We start from the raw sequence: 20,503 nt of genomic DNA on the forward strand, positions 1-20,503 counted from the left end.
TGTGGTTAGCTCATTAAATTAGCATTGGCAGTGTAATACCGCTACGTGCTAGCACTCGTCCCTGCATTGCAGTCTTCGCCAAGGGGGTTATGCTAACTTAGCAGGCGGCTAATTTAGCTGCTAACTGGACAGAGGGAGGGAGGGAGGAGGGGGGATGGGTGGGGAAGGGGAGACTGCAGCAAAACCAGGGTCCGGATTTGTGACGTCACAGGGATCCACAGACCTTCTTGACAGGACCGAGACAAGGGCTTGACTTTAAACCAGCGTCCCGACGACACTTGGTGGTACCTCGCTGCTTTTAGATACATTACATGAACAATTTAGCCTTGTTTTCAAGGGAATCCCCACGACCGCTGATCCTCATCCTAGCGACCGGGCGATCTCCACCGCTGACCGGCGAGGACAAACGACAAGCGGACCAGCCACTAATCCCCGGGACGGTCGCATCCACGGGGAGACTCGGTCCCATTTGATGAGAAATGGACTGGGGCGACCAGCAAGTGGATTAAATGAGTCGAAGTCATCACCATCGAGGGGGTTTAACAAAGCGAAGCTGAATGTCCATTTGGTCTTTATTCTTGTCATTTGACTGGAGATGGGGGCTTTCGTGAGCAGACAAAACATAGGCGTGGAAGAAGTGGATATTCCGTCCAATTCGGTGTACCGTTACCCACCGAAATCCGGTAAGTCGGGAACAACAGGTCAGCCCAATGGATGTCTATGTTCGTGTCGAGAAGAGAATGTGTACGTGTGTGTGTGTGCGCGTGTGCGTGTGTGTACGTGTGGAATGGGTTCACGCTGCAGAGCGTATTGCGGGTAAAATCGTTAAAAAAAAAGTACCGGTAGTGGCCACATGAACCCGGAGGCTGTTGACAAGATGGGTTTATTATGAAAGTGTTCTGTGACCACATGATATCGTTTTAGAGTTTTATTTTATAGTGATCACAACGTAATATGACTGTGCACTAACAGTAGCGACTGAACTGATGATTTGGGTATTTTTTATATCATAAACTGCCTATCAATGCCACACATGCTGATTAAGAAAATAAATCTTAATTTACAAATAAATCCGTTTTTGAAGACTGCCCAAAGCATTACATCACCTTGGGATGTGCTGCAAATATTTGGAATCTCTTGTCAGTAGACATATTACAAAATGGAAGAAAAAAAAAAGTCTCAAAATGAATTAACTGTAAAAACAACTATCTGCTGCATAGTATTGCGTCCTGTGCAAGAACCCCACAACAACAAAAAACAAACAGTCTATAAAATATCCCTGTTAACATACACATTTATGGAATCTGAAGTCATGTTTGAAAGGTCATTGTTTACCGAAATCCTGTCAGGGTTAAGAGAACAAGTACGGTTGTCGATGAAACTGATACGTCAGGCCCAATTCTAGTTAGTGGGATGGATCTGGTGACCAAAGGCGCCGACCTGCTTCCTGAGCTGTCATCCGGTCTTCTTTTAGTCTACAGGCGTGTGAAACAAGTCTTGAAGTTGCCAGATCCGATCCACATCTCCCACACCCTGTCAAGTATATATCCAGAGGCCTACCATTAGTCTTATCGCCCCTCCCTGTGATTAAAAAGCACAAACACATGTGGTTGAATTACACGGAACTTGACATTGAGCAAATGGCAATTGACCCAATCTGCTGTAAAAGAAAAAAACATTAAAAAAATAGGCAAATCATTTTCTCGTCATCCAAATTTGAAGGCCATTTTACCATCTGTCCTCTCGGTCCACACAGGAAGCTACTTTGCCAGCCACTTCATCATGGGCGGAGAGAAGTTTGATTCAACCCACCCGGAAGGTTACCTGTTCGGAGAAAATACAGACCTAAACTTTCTTGGGACCAGACCAGTAGCGGTAAGTATTCTCTGCGTTAACCCCTCAAAACTGTTTAAGTGCTAGCTCCCTCTAGTATTAAAAATGAGAAGTGTAATGTAGTCTGATTTAAAGCTTCTTGTGCGGTTCATATTCAATGGGATTTTCATATTGCGGCAGGCCCAATAAATTCTGTGCAAAGGGCCAAATTCAGCCCATGGGCTGTAGTTTGAACACCACTTGGCTAGACTATGGCTAAAAATACAGGTGGCGTCACCTCCCTAGATTAAATTGCCGTTTTAATCCTCCCACCGGCTGTGAATCCTAAAAAAATAAAAAAATAAAAACTCCCACTTTTCACTTTGCCTTGAATTATAATAATTCAAAGCAGCATTATATAACGCTCGGTGATTTGTGAGCAGATGGTGCGGTAAATTCATAAACCCAGTTTGAGTCACTGCGCTCTGCCTCTCCACAAATATGATCACGGAAGGGGCTATTTTTAGATTTTTCCCCACCCCCACTTGCCATCCCATAAGGAATTGAATGTTTTCATCTGGCGCTTAATACACGCAAGCGCGAATGGCCGCCGTGACCTTTTAAATAAGACCTCCAGTGTTGTCGAATGAAAGGCTGTTTTCAGCATTTTTTAAAGGCCCAGATGTTTAACGCTACTTGCCATTCACAGCCGTGTAAACACAGCGAGTATGTGGCGTCGTCCCACCGCATCCTGCGTGTTCCTTGCGCCCAGATTGGTCCTTTTCTGCTCCGTCAGCATCTCGGTGTTAGTCGCCATGCTTAATAAAAACGGACGGATTGGTGGGTACGAGAGGAATGTGGTGGTCGCTCCTTAGCGTGTTTTGACAGTGGGTGGTATTCATACCTTCCTGAGACGTTTGTTATTTTTCTTGCTTTCAGTTCCCGTACGCAGCACCTCCACCTCAGGAACCGGTGAAGACGCTACGGAGCCTTATAAACATCCGCAAGGACACACTGCGGCTTGTACGGTACGCTGTAATTCAACTCCTCCTCGCTAAAGTGCTGACGACGAGCAGCGACTGCAAATAAAACAACGTTTGGGAATTTAATTGCAGAGACTCAGCTGAGGAAATCATGCCCAAACTTTTAGATTTCGCTTTATTCAGTGTAATTTAGTGTTTGAGTTCATTAGCATGTAGCTCGTGAGCCAAGCTTCGACTCTTGTAAGATAAATCGGCTAACTGACAATGTTGTTTATTATGCTTTCAAAAATGAAAGATAAAGGAAAAAAAGAAAAAGAAAAGAATAAAATCTCCAAATTTGGTTATGAAGCGTACATTGTTAATCATGTACTAAAGATGTGTACTAAAGACAGTGGTTAGCACATCCACCTCACGTACCTGCTGGTCTTCCTGTGAGGACTTCCCTCGTGCCTGCGTGGGTTTTCCCCAGGTATTCTGGTAGCTAGGATAGGCTCCAGCACCTCGTGAAGTTGAAGCTGAAAGAATTTAGATTCTGATTTACTCTCTGAAGCAATTGGACCTCTACAACCCCCTAAATCATCCCCTTCACTAACTAGGATGTAGCATGCTAGCTATCTAGCAAACAAACAATAAACAAAAAATGGTGTTCCCTTTAACATTGTCTGCCATTGACTATGATTGGACGTCGACGAGTCATAAACTAGCGATAATCTCATTGAAATGATTTAACGCAGGTGTAGCGAGGACCTAAAATTGCCAGGAGACGACGAGGACGGCAAGCAGCGAGTCTGCTACAACGTGGAGTTCGCCTTTGACGCCGACACGCCGGTGGCCATCACCATCTACTACCAGGCTTTGGAAGAGTTTCACAACGGCGTGCCGGTGTAGGTCCTCCAAAGCGAGTGAACTTTGCTTCGAGGACAGCCATTGGTCGATGCTGACGCCTGCTTTTCCTCTAGCTACCTGCCTCAGGACAGTTCTCTGCAATCAGAGACGGTGCACTTCAAGAGGGGGGTAAGCCAGCAGTTCTGTTTGCCATCCCACACGGTCAACCTCAGCGAGTGGGCGGATGAGGAGGTGGGTACCCCTCCGGACATATTTTTGTGGGAGAACGTCAATTTTTGTATCGAGTTATGATGGGTTTTTTTGTGACCCAGTTGCTGTTTGACGCGGACAGGGAAATCTTCCCCATGGTTGTGCAGGCCACGGCCGACGAGGGTGACGGTGAGTTCCGCTTAGCTAGCCGATGCAGCCTTTTGTGGTACGATGAGCTTGAAATAATGGTGTCCCGTTCTATTTTCATCATGCAGAACATCTGGGCCACTCTCACATACTGCTAGCCACGTTTGAAAAGGTACATTTGATTGGCTGCAAGTGATGGTGAGAGATAAACTAAAGATACTCTAAAAAAGAAAAAAAATAACAAAAAACACTGAAATGTTCTGCTTTATCTCATGAATTAACTTAACCATTACTCAATTTTGACTGTGAGGACTGACAGTGATCAGTCACTCAATCACTTATTTAGTAACCATGATTTTTTTTAAACTTGAAAGATAAAAAGGAATATGTACTTTTATTTTATTTATTTAAAAATAACCGGATTTGACACCCATTTCTCTCAATGGCAATGAGTTAACGATGCACAATCTAGGAAGCCACATTTCTAATAAATACTTTGTTTCCCCTTGACAGCACATGGACGGGAGCTTTTGTGTGAAGCCTTTGAAGCAGAAACAAGTGGTGAGAGCGCATTTCTTTCGTCATTTTTTCTCTCTCCTCCAATTCCTCGCGAAACAAAGCGTGAATCTCCCTCGGAGATGTGACGCCTTTTCATCTTTCATTTCCCAGGTGGATGGCGTAAGTTATCTATTGCAAGAGATCTACGGGATAGAGAACAAGTATAACAGCCAGGAGTCCAAGGTAAAAGACTAGCGTCTAGCAAGTAGCTCTTTCCTTCCTCCTCTTCTACTTTCGAGCGCTGGCACGTTTGACCTCCAGGTTGCCGATGACGAAATCAGCGACAATAGCGCCGAGTGCGTGGTGTGTCTTTCGGACGTGCGCGACACGCTCATCCTGCCGTGCAGACACCTGTGTCTGTGCAACGCCTGCGCCGACACGCTACGTTATCAAGCCAACTGCTGCCCAATCTGCAGACTGCGTGAGTGCCAACGCCAGGTGGTGCTTTTTTGGTTTTGATTCAAACGTTTAACAATAGTCGGCTGCTTTTCCCTCCCTTTGTTTTAGCCTTTAGAGCTCTACTGCAGATTCGAGCTATGAGGAAGAAAGTCAGTCCTCTGACGCCGACCAACTTTAACCCCGTCATCACTTCGCAAACGTCGGACTCGGAGGAACACTCGGTACTGTTTCGAAGAGAGAATGACTTGGTGGTCATGAATAAAAGGGGGAAAAATGTACGAAGGCTGAATTTAGACTATCTAGCTAGTTTTTGTTATGTTCGGGGAAATTTTACATCCATTCTGCCCACACCAATGAGCAGGCTTCTTTAATAATAATTATTATGAAAATATTAGATCCTGAAAAAACAAAAACGAAATAAAACCAAACTATAATTGAACAATTATATCCTATCCTTGAATAACACATGGCACAATGTTATTTCTTTATTTATTTTCACAGGCAGTCGAACACATCCCCCCCGGTTACGAGGCCGTGTCCCTACTGGAAGCTCTCAACGGCCCCCTGGCCACATCCTCCGTGACCCCCCCTCTGCACTCTGGCCCCAGCCACGTAACGGGGGCGCTGCCGCCATACGGAAGCGAAGCCCACCCGGCGGCGGCTCGCTCTTGCTCCCCTCTCGATCACTCCAACTCAAGTCAGGGGCTCAAACTCAAGAAAAGCGCTTCCAAGTAAGCCAACGTGCTCATCCTTCGCTAACGATATTTCCGTCTTTGCGTCGTTTTCAAACGCCTCTCTCCACGTGCAGGTCTCTTTCCCAGAATTCCTCAGTGCTTCCCGAGGAGGAAGACGAGAAATCCTGCAGTGAATTAGAGGCCCGTCACCGCAAACTGGGGGCGGAGTCGCAGGAGGTGTCTATTTTTAAAAAAAGCTATTTTGAGGCTTTGTCAACTCCATTGGTGACGCCGCCACTTTGTTTTTTTTGCAGTGCGGCGTCACGCCAGACAGCGAAAACCTAACTCTCTCCTCTTCCGGGGCTATCGACCAGTCGCCATGCACCGGAACGCCGCTTTCTTCCACTATAACTTCCCCCGAAGGTAACGCTAAACATTGTAATCGATGAATCGATCACTCACTGCCATCGACAGACATCAAATCCATTTCAACTAGGATGACCGGCGTTGGGTAATCACCTTTCACTGCCATTGACGTCCAATCCAATTTGACTGGGTGAAATTGGATTGGACATCTACTGCCGCCAATGGCAGTCAATGAGTTAAAAAGTCATGGACGATCACTGAAACTGTTATTTTTTAAATATTACACCAACATGAGTAAGCAGAACTTTCCAGGATTGATCTATAACAACAATTGTGAAATCTAGACGATATACGGAACGCAAAACCCTGAGTGCAATTTATGGAGCAATTTAACAAGAATAAATTATTAGCCGGCGCCATCTCAGTATCTAGTTCAGGGATGTCAATTTTTTTTGTCACGAGCCGGATTATGGTTTTATGTCTGCTAAAAATAATCAAATACTAAATTGAGAGCTTTTTGCTAAATCACTTATAGACATTGAAAGTTCTCCACATGCTCGTTTTGAGCCTCAAAACTATTTTTGATTTTTTTTTTAAATACCTTTTTTTTTTTTTTACCAAAAACGGAAAAACTAGTTTTGTAATTAAATTACTCTGGGGGAGGATTTTTGGGGGGCATGAAAACAGCAGCGTAGGAAGAAAAAGGGAGTGATTAAAAATGGCTTCGAACCTTGATGTGTGTCTCCGTGTGTGTGTCAGACCCAGTGAGCAGCAGCCTGGCCCAGTCAGTGATGTCCATGGCCTCGTCCCACTCGCAGCACTCCCACATCAGCACTGACACCATGTCCTCCATGTCAGGGTCCTACCTGGCCGGGGCCGACGGCGAGCCCGGGGGGGGCCGGGAGGGGGTTGACGCGCAGGGAGAGGAGACCCGGGACGCCCCCGTGGAGAGTCGAGGACCTTCGCAGATGGAAAGGGTAAATATTAGTGCTGGCATGACATCCATTTCATCTTTTGAGGGCTCCTAATTGCTTGATTTGTCCTCCTTTTTCCAAGGAGTCACTAGAACTAAACTACTCGGTTGGTGTCGAGGAGCAGGATTTAGAGGTAAGTCACTCGTCAAAACTCCACGTATACCTTGATTTGAGCTCCTAACATTTTTTCTTTTTTAGGGAAACGATGTGACAGAAGATGACCGCTCCTCACAATCAAATGGGAAAGGTAACCAACCACCTTTCATTTTACATCTTTGATAGGTTTTGTGTAAAGTGGTGGCACAAGTGTAATAAAACGGGGGTACATTTGGGATTTAAAAAAAAAAATCCAGCTATTCAATGTACTGTAACACAACAAAATTGTGTTCCCCAGTGTCTGCCATCTAGTGGAAGAGCATTTCATTATTCTGGTAGTCTCAAAACAGTACATCAACAGCACATGTAAATAAAAGGGTCATAATTTGGTGACATTTTGAGCATATCCCACTAAACATCTGATTATGACATATACATATTATAATGTACTACATTGTACTGGTATATATTACCTGCCCACTCATAATTCAAAGGATTTGCACACCGTGAGGTTGTCCAAGTTTGTGTTTTTCACGTTACATACTATGTGTTGACGCCATACATATTCAATGGAGTGTGAGATGATTTGCTCCATGATGGATTTGTATGTATTATGTATATATTGTGAGCCAACGCGCACACAGCTGCGAGCTTGACGCAAACAACAACAACAAGGTCACCTTTCATGAGCCAATATGTGACATGGAATACGGATGAGTGGATGTGTACATATGTATAAGTTCCACGAATAATATTTCTGACACACAGGCTCATGTGCACTCCAGGATGTGTGTGTGTGTGTGTGTGTGTGTGTGTGTGTGTGTGTGTGTGTGTGTGTGTGCCCGCATTTCCACCGCCAGATGGCTTGTGTGTGTGTATGTCTGCTGGTGTGTTGCGCTGCCAATCACGTAGCCATCCTTGCTTTTATTTTGTCCTCATTAGTGGCAATATTTGCACAGGCCTGTCGCGCGTTACGCTTGGCAGAACAAGTGATTTTCTTTTCTGGTTCAACTGCACCCAACGCATACTTATTAGATGAAACAGTAAAGGGATGGAGGGGAAAAATGTTTTTAAGAAAATCAACTTGTATTTGTGGCGCTGTTCCACTCCGGTCCTTTAGGCGGTGATAGCACGCACTGCCGCGTGATTGTCAAGCGAAACCAAGCGTCCCAAAGTATGGCTTGATTCTAGCATGGCTGACCACCTCCTTTCCTGCCTGTCACCCATGCCCCCCGCTGTGCCTGGCTGCTCTTGTTTGACCTGTGCCCTCGCTTGCAGGTGGGCGGAGCAAGTGTCCCGAGTTGGCCAATAACAATCAGGGCGTGGCCCTGTGTGACACGCCCTCTTTGGGCTTGGACAATGAGCAGGCTCCCGACGGCCGATTCGCCGGTGAGTGGGCGCCGACTAGAAGTCAAAGGAGGGAGGGCAGGGGCATGAGGCATCTGATGTTAGCTTGCTCTGCTAACACGAGGAAGAACCAGAAGCTAACTTGGACTTCCCGGCAGCTCCTCTTTTTCATTTCTCCCCTTTGCTGCTGCTTCTGTGCTTGTTAATACCAGGTTGTGCTCTCCTCCCACCCCCGATGTGCGTGTTGACATTCTTCACGTGTGCTTCGTTTTGGCATGTTTCCTGTGGGTGTGTCTGAAAAGTCTCAAGAGCACAATTTGAATGGCTTATGAGTAAAAAGGATACCTTCACTCAACTAAATATGTTCCACAGCTTCATTTGTGTAACCATTTGAAATCATTCTCTGCCATTGTAAAGCTGACAGTAGTGATAGACATCCAATCCACTTTGCCGGCGTTCATTTGCTGTCAGAATGAATAGGACGCCTACTACCGTAAATGGGTATTTTTTTAAATAATAATAATAAATAAAAAAAATTCACTAATACAATACATGGGCAGTTCTAATGGATTAGACATCTATCACCACCAATAACAGCTAATGTTAATGACTCAAGTGTGACTTACTCATCCCTCCCCTACGTTACACCAACGTGGCATCATTTTTTTCTCTGTGTGTCTCGTAAAATGTCTTCTGTTATATCTCTCTCTTCCTGTGAATTCCTCCCATCCCGTCTCCCCCTCTTCCTCCCCCTTTCTCTCCCTTTCTCGCCTCCTTTTGGATGGAAAGATGAGGAATCGTGCCCAGTACATATTGACGACTAGGTATGCATTTTTGGCCAAGATGCTAGCGCTCCTCTTTTTCATTTCATTACTCAAGGGCTATTATTTCAAGACCTACACGTTCTTCCACAACGATAGAGATTCTTTCTTTTTACAAATAAGTGAGCACCATGTCTTCTCTTGTCATCCATTGCTCAGATCTGATGTACCTCGGCAGCTACCGGCCCGTTTTAGACTCCACCAGCAACCAGGAGCAGGGGATAGACAACCAGGAGGGTCAAGCGCCTAAACACCCCCACCGTGGACCCCTCATTGTGTAGCGCGCACACACACAAAACACAGTCAAATATTACTACTCTACTACTACTACTGCTACTACTACTACTACTACTAGCACGTCCTACTCAGTGCTTCATTGCTGGATAATGGCTGAACAGGGAACCCCTTTCACCACGTCCTTCTTCTCCGAGCTCTTCTCTATTTTATTTCTTGGTCCAATTTTATTTATTACCCGTAGTTCTAACTTGTGATAGTTTCATGTTGTGACTTTATGGTTAGAAGATGCTGCTTCTCCTTTTCATCATCAACATGACCAGCAAATCAAGTCAGGGGCTACTGTGATCTGCAATCGCCATTTCAGGTGGGCTAGCTTAGCCTGCTAAATGCTAAGAGGGGAAAAAAAACAAAAAACAAATCCGACTCCTTTTCGGATGGCCTCGGCTGAATGTGAAATGAAAGCAGACTCAGTCCTGAACACGTAACGAATGTAGAAGACCTCCTAGATGGAGGTGGGACAAGCATACGACTGCATATGAATGCTGCCAAAAGCTAAGCGTATCGGATGAAAGTTTAGCATTAACCTAAAATGCGTAGTCTTAACTTTTACCTGTGGATTTGGTTTAGCCTGCTGTGAAATGTGCAAATATACAACTTTCAGTTCACTTTGCCCAAAAAGACAGGTTAAAAGTTCTGGTATTTGAAATGGACCTCGTTATCACGATCAAATCTTTTCAATTCTGAATCTCGATCATCGACGATTATCGTCTATGCTTGGCTCAACTAAATCCTGGAATGGAACCCTCGACCACCAAGCCTTGTTAGCATGTCAGTATTGTTGCAGTGCAACTCCTGAATCCACCACCCAGCAATAAAAAAAAAAATACATTATTTTTTTCCTCAGTTTGCACTGGTCAGCTACTTTTAGACACTTTTTGTGTTTGCTATCTATCGTAAAGGGACTTTTAGTCAGTGACGTTCATATTCTAACGGTCCTTTTTATGTTAAACTGGATGTTGTTTTGTGTTCTTAATTCATTGCAAAGCACTGTCGTTGATTAGAATGTGAACGAAACTTTGTGAAACATTTGTAAACATTTTACATTGACACAAACACTCAAGATCGTACTGTAGCTGATCACGAAAAGGACATCGATGCACTATTAGCCGTTTCCGAGGCGACATCATTTTGCGCTGCATGAGATCGAGGGCGAAGCATGAGAAGTCCGAATGGCAGAGCTTTGCGTCCTATCGGCCGAGCCTCCATTATTGTCACAACCGTCACACGATCGCAGTCTGAATGTGTCGTCGGTGCCGAATCGGAATCTGTCAGCAGAACTCACTTTTGTAGGACTGTAGGCGTGAACGTGAGACGGACAATAAAGTTTTGTTTATTTGCAACTAAACCGTCAAGTGTGGAAGTGTTAGTCGGTCTAATCGAACCTATCTTAAGAATGAATGAAGGGATTATTATTGAATTGGCAGGATATGTTTGTACTTTTTCAACAGAAAAGGTGATGACATTTTTAGGGAATTTATTTAAGCAGTTACAATGATTAGAAAATACATTTTGCCATAACTCAAAAAATGAAAAGAACTAGCTTGTAGTATGGAAGTCAAGTACTGAAAATCAACTCAATGCATATCTGCATTCTTGATCAAAAAACTCGAAAAATGTGGTTCTTTGTCATTTCAAGTTAGACTTTCTGTTGTAAGACTTCCATCTAATCACGCTGATTAGCAAAATGAGATGCCAAATCTGTGGTTTTGTCTGTAATTTTATTACAATGCCATTTAGTTTTTCTGGTAAGGCTCTCCATTACAGCAGTCCCACTTTAAAACCATGCATTCAAGCGTCCGGTCGCGTTCGATTTCCAAGAGCCACGCCTGGACTAATGGGTGTACTCTTTAGCGTGCAAACAATTTTCTAAAAGCCAACGTGAGGGGATTCAATTTTAAAAAGGCTCTTATCCCATTGAATGTCAGACCATAGCGACCATGAAATTGCCGGCTATTGTCATCATCCTTTCAGGTAAGAGCGTAATCTTGCCAATTCCAAAAGGAGCTTAAATATGTTTTCAGGTTATGATAAGATTAGTTGAATTATAAGTTTCATTGATGGAAGTTGGTACCAAAATTAACATTTCCAAAACTGTAAATGTTCTGTTATGTTACATTAAGCTTAGCTTGAGGAATTTTGATTGTTATTTTCAAGAAATATTCCATCAATATCTGACAAATGTACTTGGAAAGCTTGAGTATATATCAAACGTTTTTCAGCCTATTATGTCAACAACTTGGGTCAATCATTTAGTCATGTCATTTGTGCTAATTTGACTAAACTCATTGATTGTTGATTTTCCATTTAGCTGCAAATGAGGGTAGCAAAATTTAACATGATCCCATTCTTTACAGTTACTGATATATAACCAGTCGTAGTATCTTAGGAAATCATGACTCCTTCAGATCTTATCTCACTGGGGCTGCCATTGACAATGCCAGACTGGATTCGATTAGCTTTTTGCTTGAACTCTTATGTTAACGTTGTAGTTCGAGAACAGATTTAAGGTTCAAACTTCACAGACTCGTCAGTAAACGTCCGATTTATTTGGACTGTCCAAGGCAAAAGAAGTATAATCATGTCCTCAGGTTTGGGAGTTAGCTCCCAGGACAACGTATGCAGCTTTCAGGACGTGGTAGACCATTTGAACCTGACCGCTAACAACAGGGCTTTGCGGTTGACGCGGCCCGTCCTGGACCACCGGCGCCCCACCCTGGTGGAGCTCAACCTTATCCTCTATGGCATCCTGGGCGTGGTATGTTCATCAAATATCCGGAGTTTACGCTGAATGCTGATGTTTTCATCTGTATTGTCGCAGATTGAGAAAACGCAAACCTTCATTCCGTTCTTCTGGTTAATGGCGGTGAGTAGATGTCGACGTCGTCGTCAACGGCTTCTCAGCCGATAAGTCATGCGAAATCCACAGTCTTGGAACAACGAGCGCATCTTTTGGGACCCGGACCAGTTTTGCGGGATCAAGGAAATAAACCTTCCCGTCGAGTTGCTGTGGAAACCAGACATCATGATCCTCGAAATGTAAGCCTGTGGTACAGTTGATTTGGGGGCATTCCGTAGACACTTGCTGTTGATTTCATGTTAGTATCAGGTTATTAGTTGATTTGGAGGGTATTTCGGAGGTCACTTTCTGTTGATGTAGCGCCAGGGTCGGTTTGGGCGCATTTGCTGGTCACCTGTTAATATCAGGTCACTTCCTTTTGAGTTAGGAGAATTCTGTGTTGATATCGGGATTGCACGTCTTCTAGACTCATTTGAATGGAGGACGTTAACAGCCAGGTTCTGTTTGCAGACTCGTTATTGTGTTTTTGAAGGTTATTGATAGTAATAATGACTCCATTATGAGTACATTATGTGTAAACAGCGATTGAAACGAGCAGGAGGCGTACGCCAAGCAGAATTGAATTGTCTGTTTTGTCAGGGTGGAGAAAGACGACTCGCAGCCCAACCTTTACTTGCACGTGGACCACAACGGGACCATCTTGATGGAACAGGACGTACGAGCAGTGAGCATGTGCATGTTGGACGTGTACAAGTTCCCCTTCGACACGCAGCGCTGCAACCTATCGTTGACTTCTGCCATTTTGGAGTGTGAGACCCATCAAATATTCACTTTTTTCCCCGAAACCGGATTTGGTTATACAGAGTGGACTCAAAGTACTGTTGGAATGCATTTTAATTTGAAATTAACATTGAACAACCATCCTCAAAGCGCATACATTTTGCCTAGCCAGCCTGTAATCTTCTGCTACTTTCTCACGTGTCCGCGCAGATAAAGACCTGCAAATCATCGCGGCGGCGAACTCGTCGCGGGCCACCGAGTTCAGCAAAGATTTGCTGTATTCTCAGGGAGAGTGGGAGTTCCTCCAGTTGTCCGTGAGAAGCCAAAACATCAGCATGGACGACAAAACGTGGGGGCAGCTGGTGTACACGGTGCGGCCGTTGACCAAGCCGAGCGCCGCCGAGCCCACCTTAACGCCCGCCCTCTTCCAGTTCGTCATCAGGAGACGACCCCTGTTGCACGTCATCAACTTCCTGCTCCCCATCCTCTTCTTCCTGGTCCTCGACCTGGCCTCCTTTTTCATCCCGGACCACCACGGCGAGAAGCTGGGCTTCAAGGTCACCGTAATGCTGGCCATCTCGGTGCTGCTGCTCATCCTCAACGACATCTTGCCTTCCATGTCCGATAAGATGCCGCTCATAGGTACATCGTATTCAAATTCACATCACAGTGAATTTGCTACGATTACCGCTCAATCAATACGGAGAATTTGACACTTTGACAGCCACCTACTGCATCTTCATCTTCGGCCTGATGCTGCTCAGCCTTCTGGAGACCATTTTTGTATCCCACCTGAGCGAAAAACACTCGCCAGATAGCCTCCGGAGGTGCTCCGGGAGCCAAAAGGAGAACGACTCGACGGATAAGTCCGACACCGGTACGGTTCCCTCGGAAACTGCCGCGGATGCATCGTTTCTTACTCAACGGGTGTGTTCGATAGAGGGCCGAAAAGTGGGATCTTCGTGTACGTTGGCGTCGGGCGGCGGAGACAAACGAGACGAGCTGCTGCCTGAAGCGGAGGAGGTAAAGCGTCGCTCGATGAAATGTATGGACCCAAATATCTAGACACACTTGACGAGAAAATCCAATCCCTTTCATAGGATTTTGGGTCACCTATTTTTTGAGGGGCATTTATTGGTCCAATCTTATTGATTTTGGGAAAGGGTATTAATTTGATCGTGATTTCGGGGCATTTCTGCATCCCTCTCCGTTAATTTGGGGTCAATTCCCATTGTTTTTAAAGCAATTCCTGTCATTTACTGTAAATTTGGGGGAATCCTAATTTTTAAAAATGAAAAATCTGTCTTTCGGCTGGGTCAAATTCAAATATTCTTGGCACGTGTGCACAGGCCAATAGCGGTGCGCTGGGAACGGAGCCCCGACTGTTGCTGCTAATCGTGGACGAACTGAAGCAGTTGCAATGGATGCTCGACATGCACCTGAGCTGGAAGAAAGAAGGTGGCAAATGTTCGCGCTTGGGGAGAAAAATCAACCAAGTTTTTTTCTGGTTTTACCTCGCCACCGCCACCCTCTTTATTTCAACCATGTTTCTGTCCTGGGCCAACTAGAGCTCTCCATTTTAACTAAATGTAGCAGTTAGAACAGTATAAGCAGAGTGAACTAATGGATTGTAAATGACTTAATTATTTTAATCCTCATTTAACCTCAAAGATACCTTTTTTAATATATCATTCTTGAGCACAGTTCAATGGAAAGTTACATGTTTCTACAAGCTTGTCATTAGAATTACAGAACAATGAAATGCCTTTCCGCAGACGGACTATCCAAAATATTTACCTTTATTTTCAGTGATTTCTGTGTGCTAATGATCTTTTTTCACTAATATGTATTTGTTTGTATCTGTAATATAAAGGTGCAAATAAAGATTGGGCAACATGTCATCAACTATTGCAGTGTTTTCAATTCATATTTTGTTTTTTTAGCTCCTTTAATAACACACTATTACATGGGAGGTACAAGGGGCCTTCAGATCCAGGCCAAAACATTATATATAGTTTACATTATGTATAGTTTCTATTTATGATAGCCCAAATAGTCAGGGGTGCACATCATTTACATACACACGTAGGTTGTGTTAGGTACTCACAGAGCAGTCTTTAGCAGTCTTCATCGATGTCCTGTGTCTCCGTCACTATCATCTGCTTCAGTTTCCAGCATTGTCGAGGATGAAGTTGCTGTGGATGGTCAATAGTTTCATCAACACCCAGTTTAATTAGTCCAAAAAAAGTCAGATTGAAAATTTTGGACACTCACACGACGTAAACAGTCTCCTGTTCTCCTGTCCATCAAAAAAGAAGCCCCCAAAATTCATTCAGAAGACCGCAACCCCCGCTGATAGTTCACAATCACGATACGTACTCCACCCAAAATCACGTTAGTAAATGAATATTCTCAGAATAGGAAGACGTTCACTTTTAGCTTTATGAAATGAAGTCAAAGGCCGGTTGGCTAATTATCCTCGGCTAGCATGTTTGTCAGCGTTAGCTTGGGTTATATTCATTTGTTCTTTTAACGTTTGTAAAATACAAAAATGGGTGGAATTATTTGACTCTTTAGAAAACGTACCTGTTTTATCAGCTAGTTGTGGATGTCAGCGGGAAACTTTGTTAGCTTGTTAGCAGCTAACAAGCTCAGCTAATAGCTTCAATCACGGCAAAGCTTGGAGACACTTTTTCATTAAAAAAAGATACATAAATAAATAAACACTTCCTAGCTCGCCTTTGGCTCTGTTAGCAGTTTCTTCTTTGGTGGCGAAACACCAAATAACTGCTTTAAGTCTTTTTTGCAACTTCATGGACAGGTACGCAAAGGCTCGCCGTGACGCATGTGATTTCTGTTGCGCATGCGCAACAGCGTACCAATTATGTGCACCCTTGCATATAGTTGAAGTTCCTGTTTCAATTGTTTCTGTCTTGATGATTAAATGTGTTTTTTATGAATTTTCTTGCGGCGTAAATCACTTTGAATGACCTTCTGTTGAATTGTGCCATGCAAATAAATTTGCCTTGCTTACTTTAAATTGAAATTAGTTTATCACTAAATCACATCTAATCCAGTTCCCTACAAAGGACACAAACGTACCTTTTTGGTGTAAAGCGTCCTCCTGCACTGTAGAGGGCGGTGCTCACTTCCTCTCCAAAATATGCAGCTCAAAGCAGTGACGTGGATTTTCATTCAGAATCGGGCTATCCGCTAAACACTCACTGACGTCGTCACACATTTCTAACACCAAAGCCATTTGGATTTACACGCGTTTTACAATTTAAGATCAATTTATATCGGAGCAATAAAAAAACAGGTGAGTGACACATAATCGGAATGGGTTTCAGGTTTTCACGTGTGATTTTTCCTCCCCACAGGTAGACAAAATGAGTAAAAATAACAAAGTATTGAATTTGAAAGATAAAATCAGCGACAAAGAGATGGATTTGAGTCTCTGCGACCTGACTGAAGTACCCGTCAAAGAACTGGTGAGTTTAATCATTGATGATGCACCAATATTTTATTAAGAACGGATTTGAGTGGGCTAGAAGTGGTTTCGTTTCACTGCAGCACTTTCGATACTTAATAAATGGTAATGACATTTATTTTAACAGGCTTTATTCACCAAGGCAACTACTTTGGATTTGTCCTGCAACAAGCTCACTTCTCTCCCGGTAAGTTTTTTTTTGCTTTCTTCCAATTTACTAATGTGTTTTTTTGTAGGGTATGTATGGGTGGACGAAATCGTTATCTTCTAGTTTTCCTTTAAAACCAATTGTGAATGCACATCTTTCAGAATCAGCCAAGGAGTTAAACGACTTCATTTTTTTCTTTAAATAGCAATTAGTGCATGCAAAAGTTAACCCTTTTACTTCACTTGCAGCCAGAGTTCTGCAACTTGACTCACTTGGTGAGGCTGGACTTGAGTAAAAACCAGCTGACCCGTTTGCCAGATGGCCTGGGCAACCTAACCTCTCTGCAACACTTGGATTTGTACAACAACAAGCTGAGCATGCTCCCTGTCAGCTTCTGTCATTTGCGGGTCAGTGGTCTCACACACCGATATTTCTGGCCCTGGCTATCGTAGAGTTAATTTTTTTAAATGTGTCCGTCAGAGTCTGAAGTGGCTGGACCTGAAGGACAATCCCCTGGAAGTCAAACTGGCCCAGGCGGCAGGAGATTGTCTGGATGAGAAGCAGTGCAAGCAATGTGCCAACAAGGTAAGAAATAGCACAAGACTGCATGGAAAGTATTCACATTGATAGTTGTTATTTTTAACAAAATTAAAAATAAATAAATAACTTTTCAGGTACTCAAGCACATGCAGGTACTTCAGGAAGAAGCTGACCGGGCACGAGAAAAAAGACTATTGAGGGAAAAAGGTAAGGAAGGGGAAAGTTTTACAAAACAATTTTCTTTTTTATCCTATATGTATTACAGTTTTAGTGGTGAAAAAATCCTCCCCAATTTTTAGGTGGCAAAAAAGATATATTTCTGAATTGTTGGGAGAATATTTCAAAGAGGAAAAACAGAAAAAAAAATCATGTAACTTTTTGTGTAAGACAACTTTTGTCATCCGGCAGAGTTGGAAAAGAAGCGAGAGGCCAAAAAGCGGGATCGCGAGGCCCGGGAGAAGGAGGCACGGAAGCGGGAGAAGGCTGAGGAGAAGGAGAAGCGGCGGAAGGAATACAACGCTCAGGTGGCCGCCACCGCCACCGTGACTGCCGCTGCTCAGGAGGAGCAGAAGAAGAAGAAGGAAGCAAAAAAGAACAACAAGAAAAATGGCCAGACTCCAGGTAACACAAATGCTCAGTTTACACGGACGAATGTCTGGCAGCCAATCAATTTACAGTCCTGATGATCCGTGCTGGTCCCAAAAAGAAAAATATGACTAAAAAGCCACCATTGTCTTGACCGTTAGCAGTGAAAAAGACGACGGCGACGAAGGCGGCGGCGAAAGCCAAGCCGAAACGCTCTCTGTTGGGCTTACTCTTCAAAATCTTCCTTCTTCTCCTGCTCGGCGTGGCCGCCAGCGTCGCCGTCTGCCGCCTGACTGAGCTGCGGCGGGAGAACGTGTGCGTGTCCTTGGACGCCGCCCTGGACCGGGGCTTGGACTGGGCCGGCCGGCAAGAGGGCGTCATCCGCCGCCTCTTGGGCGACGTTTCCGCCGCCGTCAAAGACTTCCTGGAATCCGCCCAAACGTCCAAAAGCTAAAAGAAAACGACGAGGATCCGAAAGCTGCTTCTCGTGTGGAGACAAAAGGGGGGGGAGAAGGGGCACATGTGTGATAATTCCTATGGAATTGTCGTCGCTCTTTGTACAGCTGCCTGTTTTTACAAAAGCGTCTTTTGTCTTCTCGCGCCGCTTGGCGGCGTTCCTTTGGCCATGAAATAAACACGCCGATTGAAAACCTTTTGTCTGACGAGTTCATGCGTCCGCGCCCATCTTGTGTCTTTGGTCGCGGATTGCCCGGTAATCCCGTTCGGTCACGTGAGCGACGTGTCGCAGGAGATTTCGGCGAAGGGAATCGTCCACTGGCGCTTCCAAGGTGACTTCCTTGAATACCTGACACACGGACACCTGTAGGATCACACAATTGGTTGCAATTCCACTAAATCAAAAAAGGAGTTTTAAAACTTGTTTTTAATAAAATAAGTCAATAAAACAGTTTTCAATTAAGAAAAAACAGTTTTACCTTTTGAAAGTGGAGTTTCTCAAACATGGCAATGCTAATCACATTATCCAGGCCAATTTTTGCTTGAAACTTGCTGATGCCGAGTTTGGTGAAACCTAGTGACAAACAAGACATTCATAAAGCAAAACATTTTTTAACTAAATGAGTTCAATGTCCAAGTACCAAAATTATTCCAAAAATAAATGACCCAACAAGTATTTTGACAGCTGCTTGTTTAGACATTGTTGACCAAATAATGTAAGAATCCAATATTTTGAACCCCTTAAAAGTATTATTGCATGTTTGATCCCATTTGAAAATAAAAACTAAATTCAGTAAAAGCTCACCTACCGTAGTGCATCATGATTTGTGTCACCTCCTTCCCGATGCCTTTGGCTCTGTAATTGGGTTCTGTAAAACAAATTAATGATAATATTAAAGTCATATGCAGTAATACTGCAAGTTAAAAACTCACAATATTACATGGAAAAATGTGGAATTGCTATGGTTAGAGTAGAAAGTGATACATTGTAATATATATTTATATAGGACTGTTACATAAAATGTTGAGGGAAAAAGTCGTATGTAAAGATATGTAAATTATGTTAGCGTAGCTGGGAGCTACAAAAAAGTAGTATTAGTGTAAATGCAGATGTGCCAAACATACGTAGGATTCCCTTATTTGATTCAAAACAATAGCCTCACAAATCCTCTCAATGTCGTTAAATGTGGAAAAAATGCAGAGTAGCTAAAATAAGTCAACTAGCTGCACTTTCTCGTGGGTTTCTTTTCTTGTTGGTGTGCTCCTTATAGTATTAGTAGTAATAAGGAGCCTAATAAAGTAGCCTATACTTGACCTGCAATCATGATCTCCAACTCAGCCAAAGTAGGCTCGGTGGGGTCGGTGAGGAAGATGTTGACATCCCCGATCATGCACTGCTCCTCCTCGGCACCAGACTCTAGCCAGCGCCTCTTGTCCAGGATGATGAAGGTGCACTCTGGGACGAACGCAAGCGAATGCTCGCCCGATTAATCGACGTCATTTGGGATGGAGTGACCGCCTGAGCAACTCACTGTCGGCATCTTCCCTCCAGCTCCGCTGCATGTCATATTCTTGCTCCAGCGTCAAAGGCTCCGAAGCCGTCAACTGCTGCAGTTCCTCGGACTTCATCCACTCGTGGTACCTGATGATGACACGGGCGTCTTATTCCATACACAGATACAACAGATACGGGGCGAATAAAAGGATAAGAGTCCATTACCTCGGCACGTGCTCTTTATTGTAAGGCACTAAGACTACTTTGGCTCCTTCCAGTAATGTGTTTTCATTAATTTTCATGGTGAAAAATCTAGCTAATTCTCGTTTTCGCGATTTCTGAACGTGGACGGGGAGGCTTGTAGATATCTTATACAAGGCTAGATGCTTTGTGCGCGCTAGGTGGCAAAGGGAGGTCGCGTCGCGACATGACTTTGAAATGACTAGACTGCTTGGTTTTCAACGGATTTTCAAACATGAGTTTTTAATAACCGTCAGACAGTGAAGTATGATTTTTTTATCAAGTTAGTAAATCTGTCAAGACTTTAGCGAGTTAGCAGCATTTAAGTGGAGTTAATCACTCACTAGTTGTGTTACAAGATGGCGGGCCCATCACTTATGCCACCGACATCTATCTTATACATAACATTAGGAAGAACCGTAAACAAGAACTCCTGTACTTCCGGGTTAATTACGGCGCACAA

General features: G+C 43.9%; 4 protein-coding genes and 1 long non-coding RNA gene across 13 annotated transcripts; 3 read left to right on the top strand and 2 right to left on the bottom strand.

Annotated features, from left to right (window-relative positions):
* The first annotated feature begins 165 nt into the window (after nucleotides 1-165).
* On the top strand, nucleotides 166-10,854 carry rnf157 (ring finger protein 157). 5 transcript variants are annotated; one of them, XM_077626151.1, is made up of 20 exons: nucleotides 167-683; nucleotides 1,757-1,875; nucleotides 2,752-2,840; nucleotides 3,530-3,679; nucleotides 3,755-3,872; nucleotides 3,953-4,019; nucleotides 4,106-4,149; nucleotides 4,491-4,538; nucleotides 4,647-4,718; nucleotides 4,797-4,956; nucleotides 5,043-5,209; nucleotides 5,436-5,665; nucleotides 5,743-5,845; nucleotides 5,923-6,031; nucleotides 6,734-6,951; nucleotides 7,031-7,081; nucleotides 7,147-7,195; nucleotides 8,323-8,433; nucleotides 9,181-9,215; nucleotides 9,372-10,854. In XM_077626151.1, the coding sequence occupies exons 1-19, from the start codon at nucleotides 596-598 to the stop codon at nucleotides 9,213-9,215; spliced, it is 2,028 nt and encodes a 675-aa protein (XP_077482277.1). In that variant the 5' UTR covers nucleotides 167-595; the 3' UTR covers nucleotides 9,372-10,854. The 5 variants fall into 5 exon arrangements, with proteins under 5 accessions (XP_077482279.1, XP_077482278.1, XP_077482277.1 ...); XM_077626153.1 differs by lacking the exon at nucleotides 8,323-8,433 and having other exon boundaries at nucleotides 166-683; XM_077626152.1 differs by lacking the exon at nucleotides 9,181-9,215 and having other exon boundaries at nucleotides 166-683; nucleotides 6,833-6,951.
* Nucleotides 865-16,183, bottom strand: LOC144092972 (uncharacterized). 4 transcript variants are annotated; one of them, XR_013306179.1, is made up of 8 exons: nucleotides 15,673-16,183; nucleotides 15,361-15,385; nucleotides 15,194-15,281; nucleotides 6,705-6,934; nucleotides 3,213-3,310; nucleotides 2,717-2,891; nucleotides 2,513-2,630; nucleotides 865-1,824 (listed from the first exon to the last, which is right to left on the bottom strand). It is a non-coding gene; the product is annotated as an uncharacterized LOC144092972 (long non-coding RNA). The 4 variants fall into 4 exon arrangements; XR_013306177.1 differs by having other exon boundaries at nucleotides 865-1,581; nucleotides 1,733-1,824; nucleotides 15,194-16,182; XR_013306180.1 differs by lacking the exon at nucleotides 15,361-15,385 and having other exon boundaries at nucleotides 15,673-16,181.
* On the top strand, nucleotides 11,186-14,972 carry LOC144092965 (5-hydroxytryptamine receptor 3A). Of its 2 annotated transcripts, XM_077626155.1 has the most exons (10): nucleotides 11,186-11,480; nucleotides 12,098-12,264; nucleotides 12,328-12,372; nucleotides 12,436-12,545; nucleotides 12,946-13,115; nucleotides 13,297-13,457; nucleotides 13,518-13,728; nucleotides 13,811-13,963; nucleotides 14,027-14,109; nucleotides 14,436-14,972. In XM_077626155.1, the coding sequence occupies exons 1-10, from the start codon at nucleotides 11,447-11,449 to the stop codon at nucleotides 14,652-14,654; spliced, it is 1,353 nt and encodes a 450-aa protein (XP_077482281.1). In that variant the 5' UTR covers nucleotides 11,186-11,446; the 3' UTR covers nucleotides 14,655-14,972. The 2 variants fall into 2 exon arrangements, with proteins under 2 accessions (XP_077482281.1, XP_077482280.1); XM_077626154.1 differs by having other exon boundaries at nucleotides 13,811-14,109.
* A 23-nt stretch (nucleotides 16,184-16,206) lies between the features above and the next one.
* On the top strand, nucleotides 16,207-18,499 carry lrrc59 (leucine rich repeat containing 59). The gene is made up of 8 exons (XM_077626159.1): nucleotides 16,207-16,405; nucleotides 16,467-16,577; nucleotides 16,704-16,763; nucleotides 16,973-17,131; nucleotides 17,205-17,309; nucleotides 17,399-17,471; nucleotides 17,673-17,885; nucleotides 18,011-18,499. The coding sequence occupies exons 2-8, from the start codon at nucleotides 16,476-16,478 to the stop codon at nucleotides 18,301-18,303; spliced, it is 1,005 nt and encodes a 334-aa protein (XP_077482285.1). The 5' UTR covers nucleotides 16,207-16,405; nucleotides 16,467-16,475; the 3' UTR covers nucleotides 18,304-18,499.
* Nucleotides 17,337-20,461, bottom strand: nat9 (N-acetyltransferase 9). The gene is made up of 6 exons (XM_077626161.1): nucleotides 20,026-20,461; nucleotides 19,838-19,947; nucleotides 19,621-19,761; nucleotides 19,115-19,174; nucleotides 18,785-18,879; nucleotides 17,337-18,669 (listed from the first exon to the last, which is right to left on the bottom strand). Exons 1-6 carry the CDS (start codon nucleotides 20,100-20,102, stop codon nucleotides 18,517-18,519), a joined length of 636 nt encoding a protein of 211 aa, XP_077482287.1. The 5' UTR covers nucleotides 20,103-20,461; the 3' UTR covers nucleotides 17,337-18,516.
* Nucleotides 20,462-20,503: the final 42 nt, after the last annotated feature.

This window comes from Stigmatopora argus, chromosome 18, assembly GCF_051989625.1.
Source record: "Stigmatopora argus isolate UIUO_Sarg chromosome 18, RoL_Sarg_1.0, whole genome shotgun sequence".
NCBI classification, from domain to species: Eukaryota; Metazoa; Chordata; class Actinopteri; order Syngnathiformes; family Syngnathidae; genus Stigmatopora; species Stigmatopora argus.

Coding starts and splice junctions, on each gene's coding strand:
- rnf157 (XM_077626149.1), top strand. CDS start 596: ATGGGGGCTTTCGTGAGCAGACAAAACATAGGCGTGGAAGAAGTGGAT. Junction 4,957..5,042: donor CTGCCCAATCTGCAGACTGC/GTGAGTGCCAAC, acceptor CCTTTGTTTTAG/CCTTTAGAGCTCTACTGCAG. Junction 8,434..9,371: donor TCCCGACGGCCGATTCGCCG/GTGAGTGGGCGC, acceptor TCCATTGCTCAG/ATCTGATGTACCTCGGCAGC.
- LOC144092965 (XM_077626154.1), top strand. CDS start 11,447: ATGAAATTGCCGGCTATTGTCATCATCCTTTCAG. Junction 11,481..12,097: donor TATTGTCATCATCCTTTCAG/GTAAGAGCGTAA, acceptor TCATGTCCTCAG/GTTTGGGAGTTAGCTCCCAG. Junction 14,110..14,435: donor TGCTGCCTGAAGCGGAGGAG/GTAAAGCGTCGC, acceptor ACGTGTGCACAG/GCCAATAGCGGTGCGCTGGG.
- lrrc59 (XM_077626159.1), top strand. CDS start 16,476: ATGAGTAAAAATAACAAAGTATTGAATTTGAAAGATAAAATCAGCGAC. Junction 16,764..16,972: donor ACAAGCTCACTTCTCTCCCG/GTAAGTTTTTTT, acceptor CTTCACTTGCAG/CCAGAGTTCTGCAACTTGAC. Junction 17,132..17,204: donor TCAGCTTCTGTCATTTGCGG/GTCAGTGGTCTC, acceptor TGTGTCCGTCAG/AGTCTGAAGTGGCTGGACCT.
- nat9 (XM_077626161.1), bottom strand. CDS start 20,102: ATGAAAATTAATGAAAACACATTACTGGAAGGAGCCAAAGTAGTCTTA. Junction 19,948..20,025: donor AATAAAGAGCACGTGCCGAG/GTAATGGACTCT, acceptor TGTCATCATCAG/GTACCACGAGTGGATGAAGT. Junction 19,762..19,837: donor CTGGAGGGAAGATGCCGACA/GTGAGTTGCTCA, acceptor CGTTCGTCCCAG/AGTGCACCTTCATCATCCTG.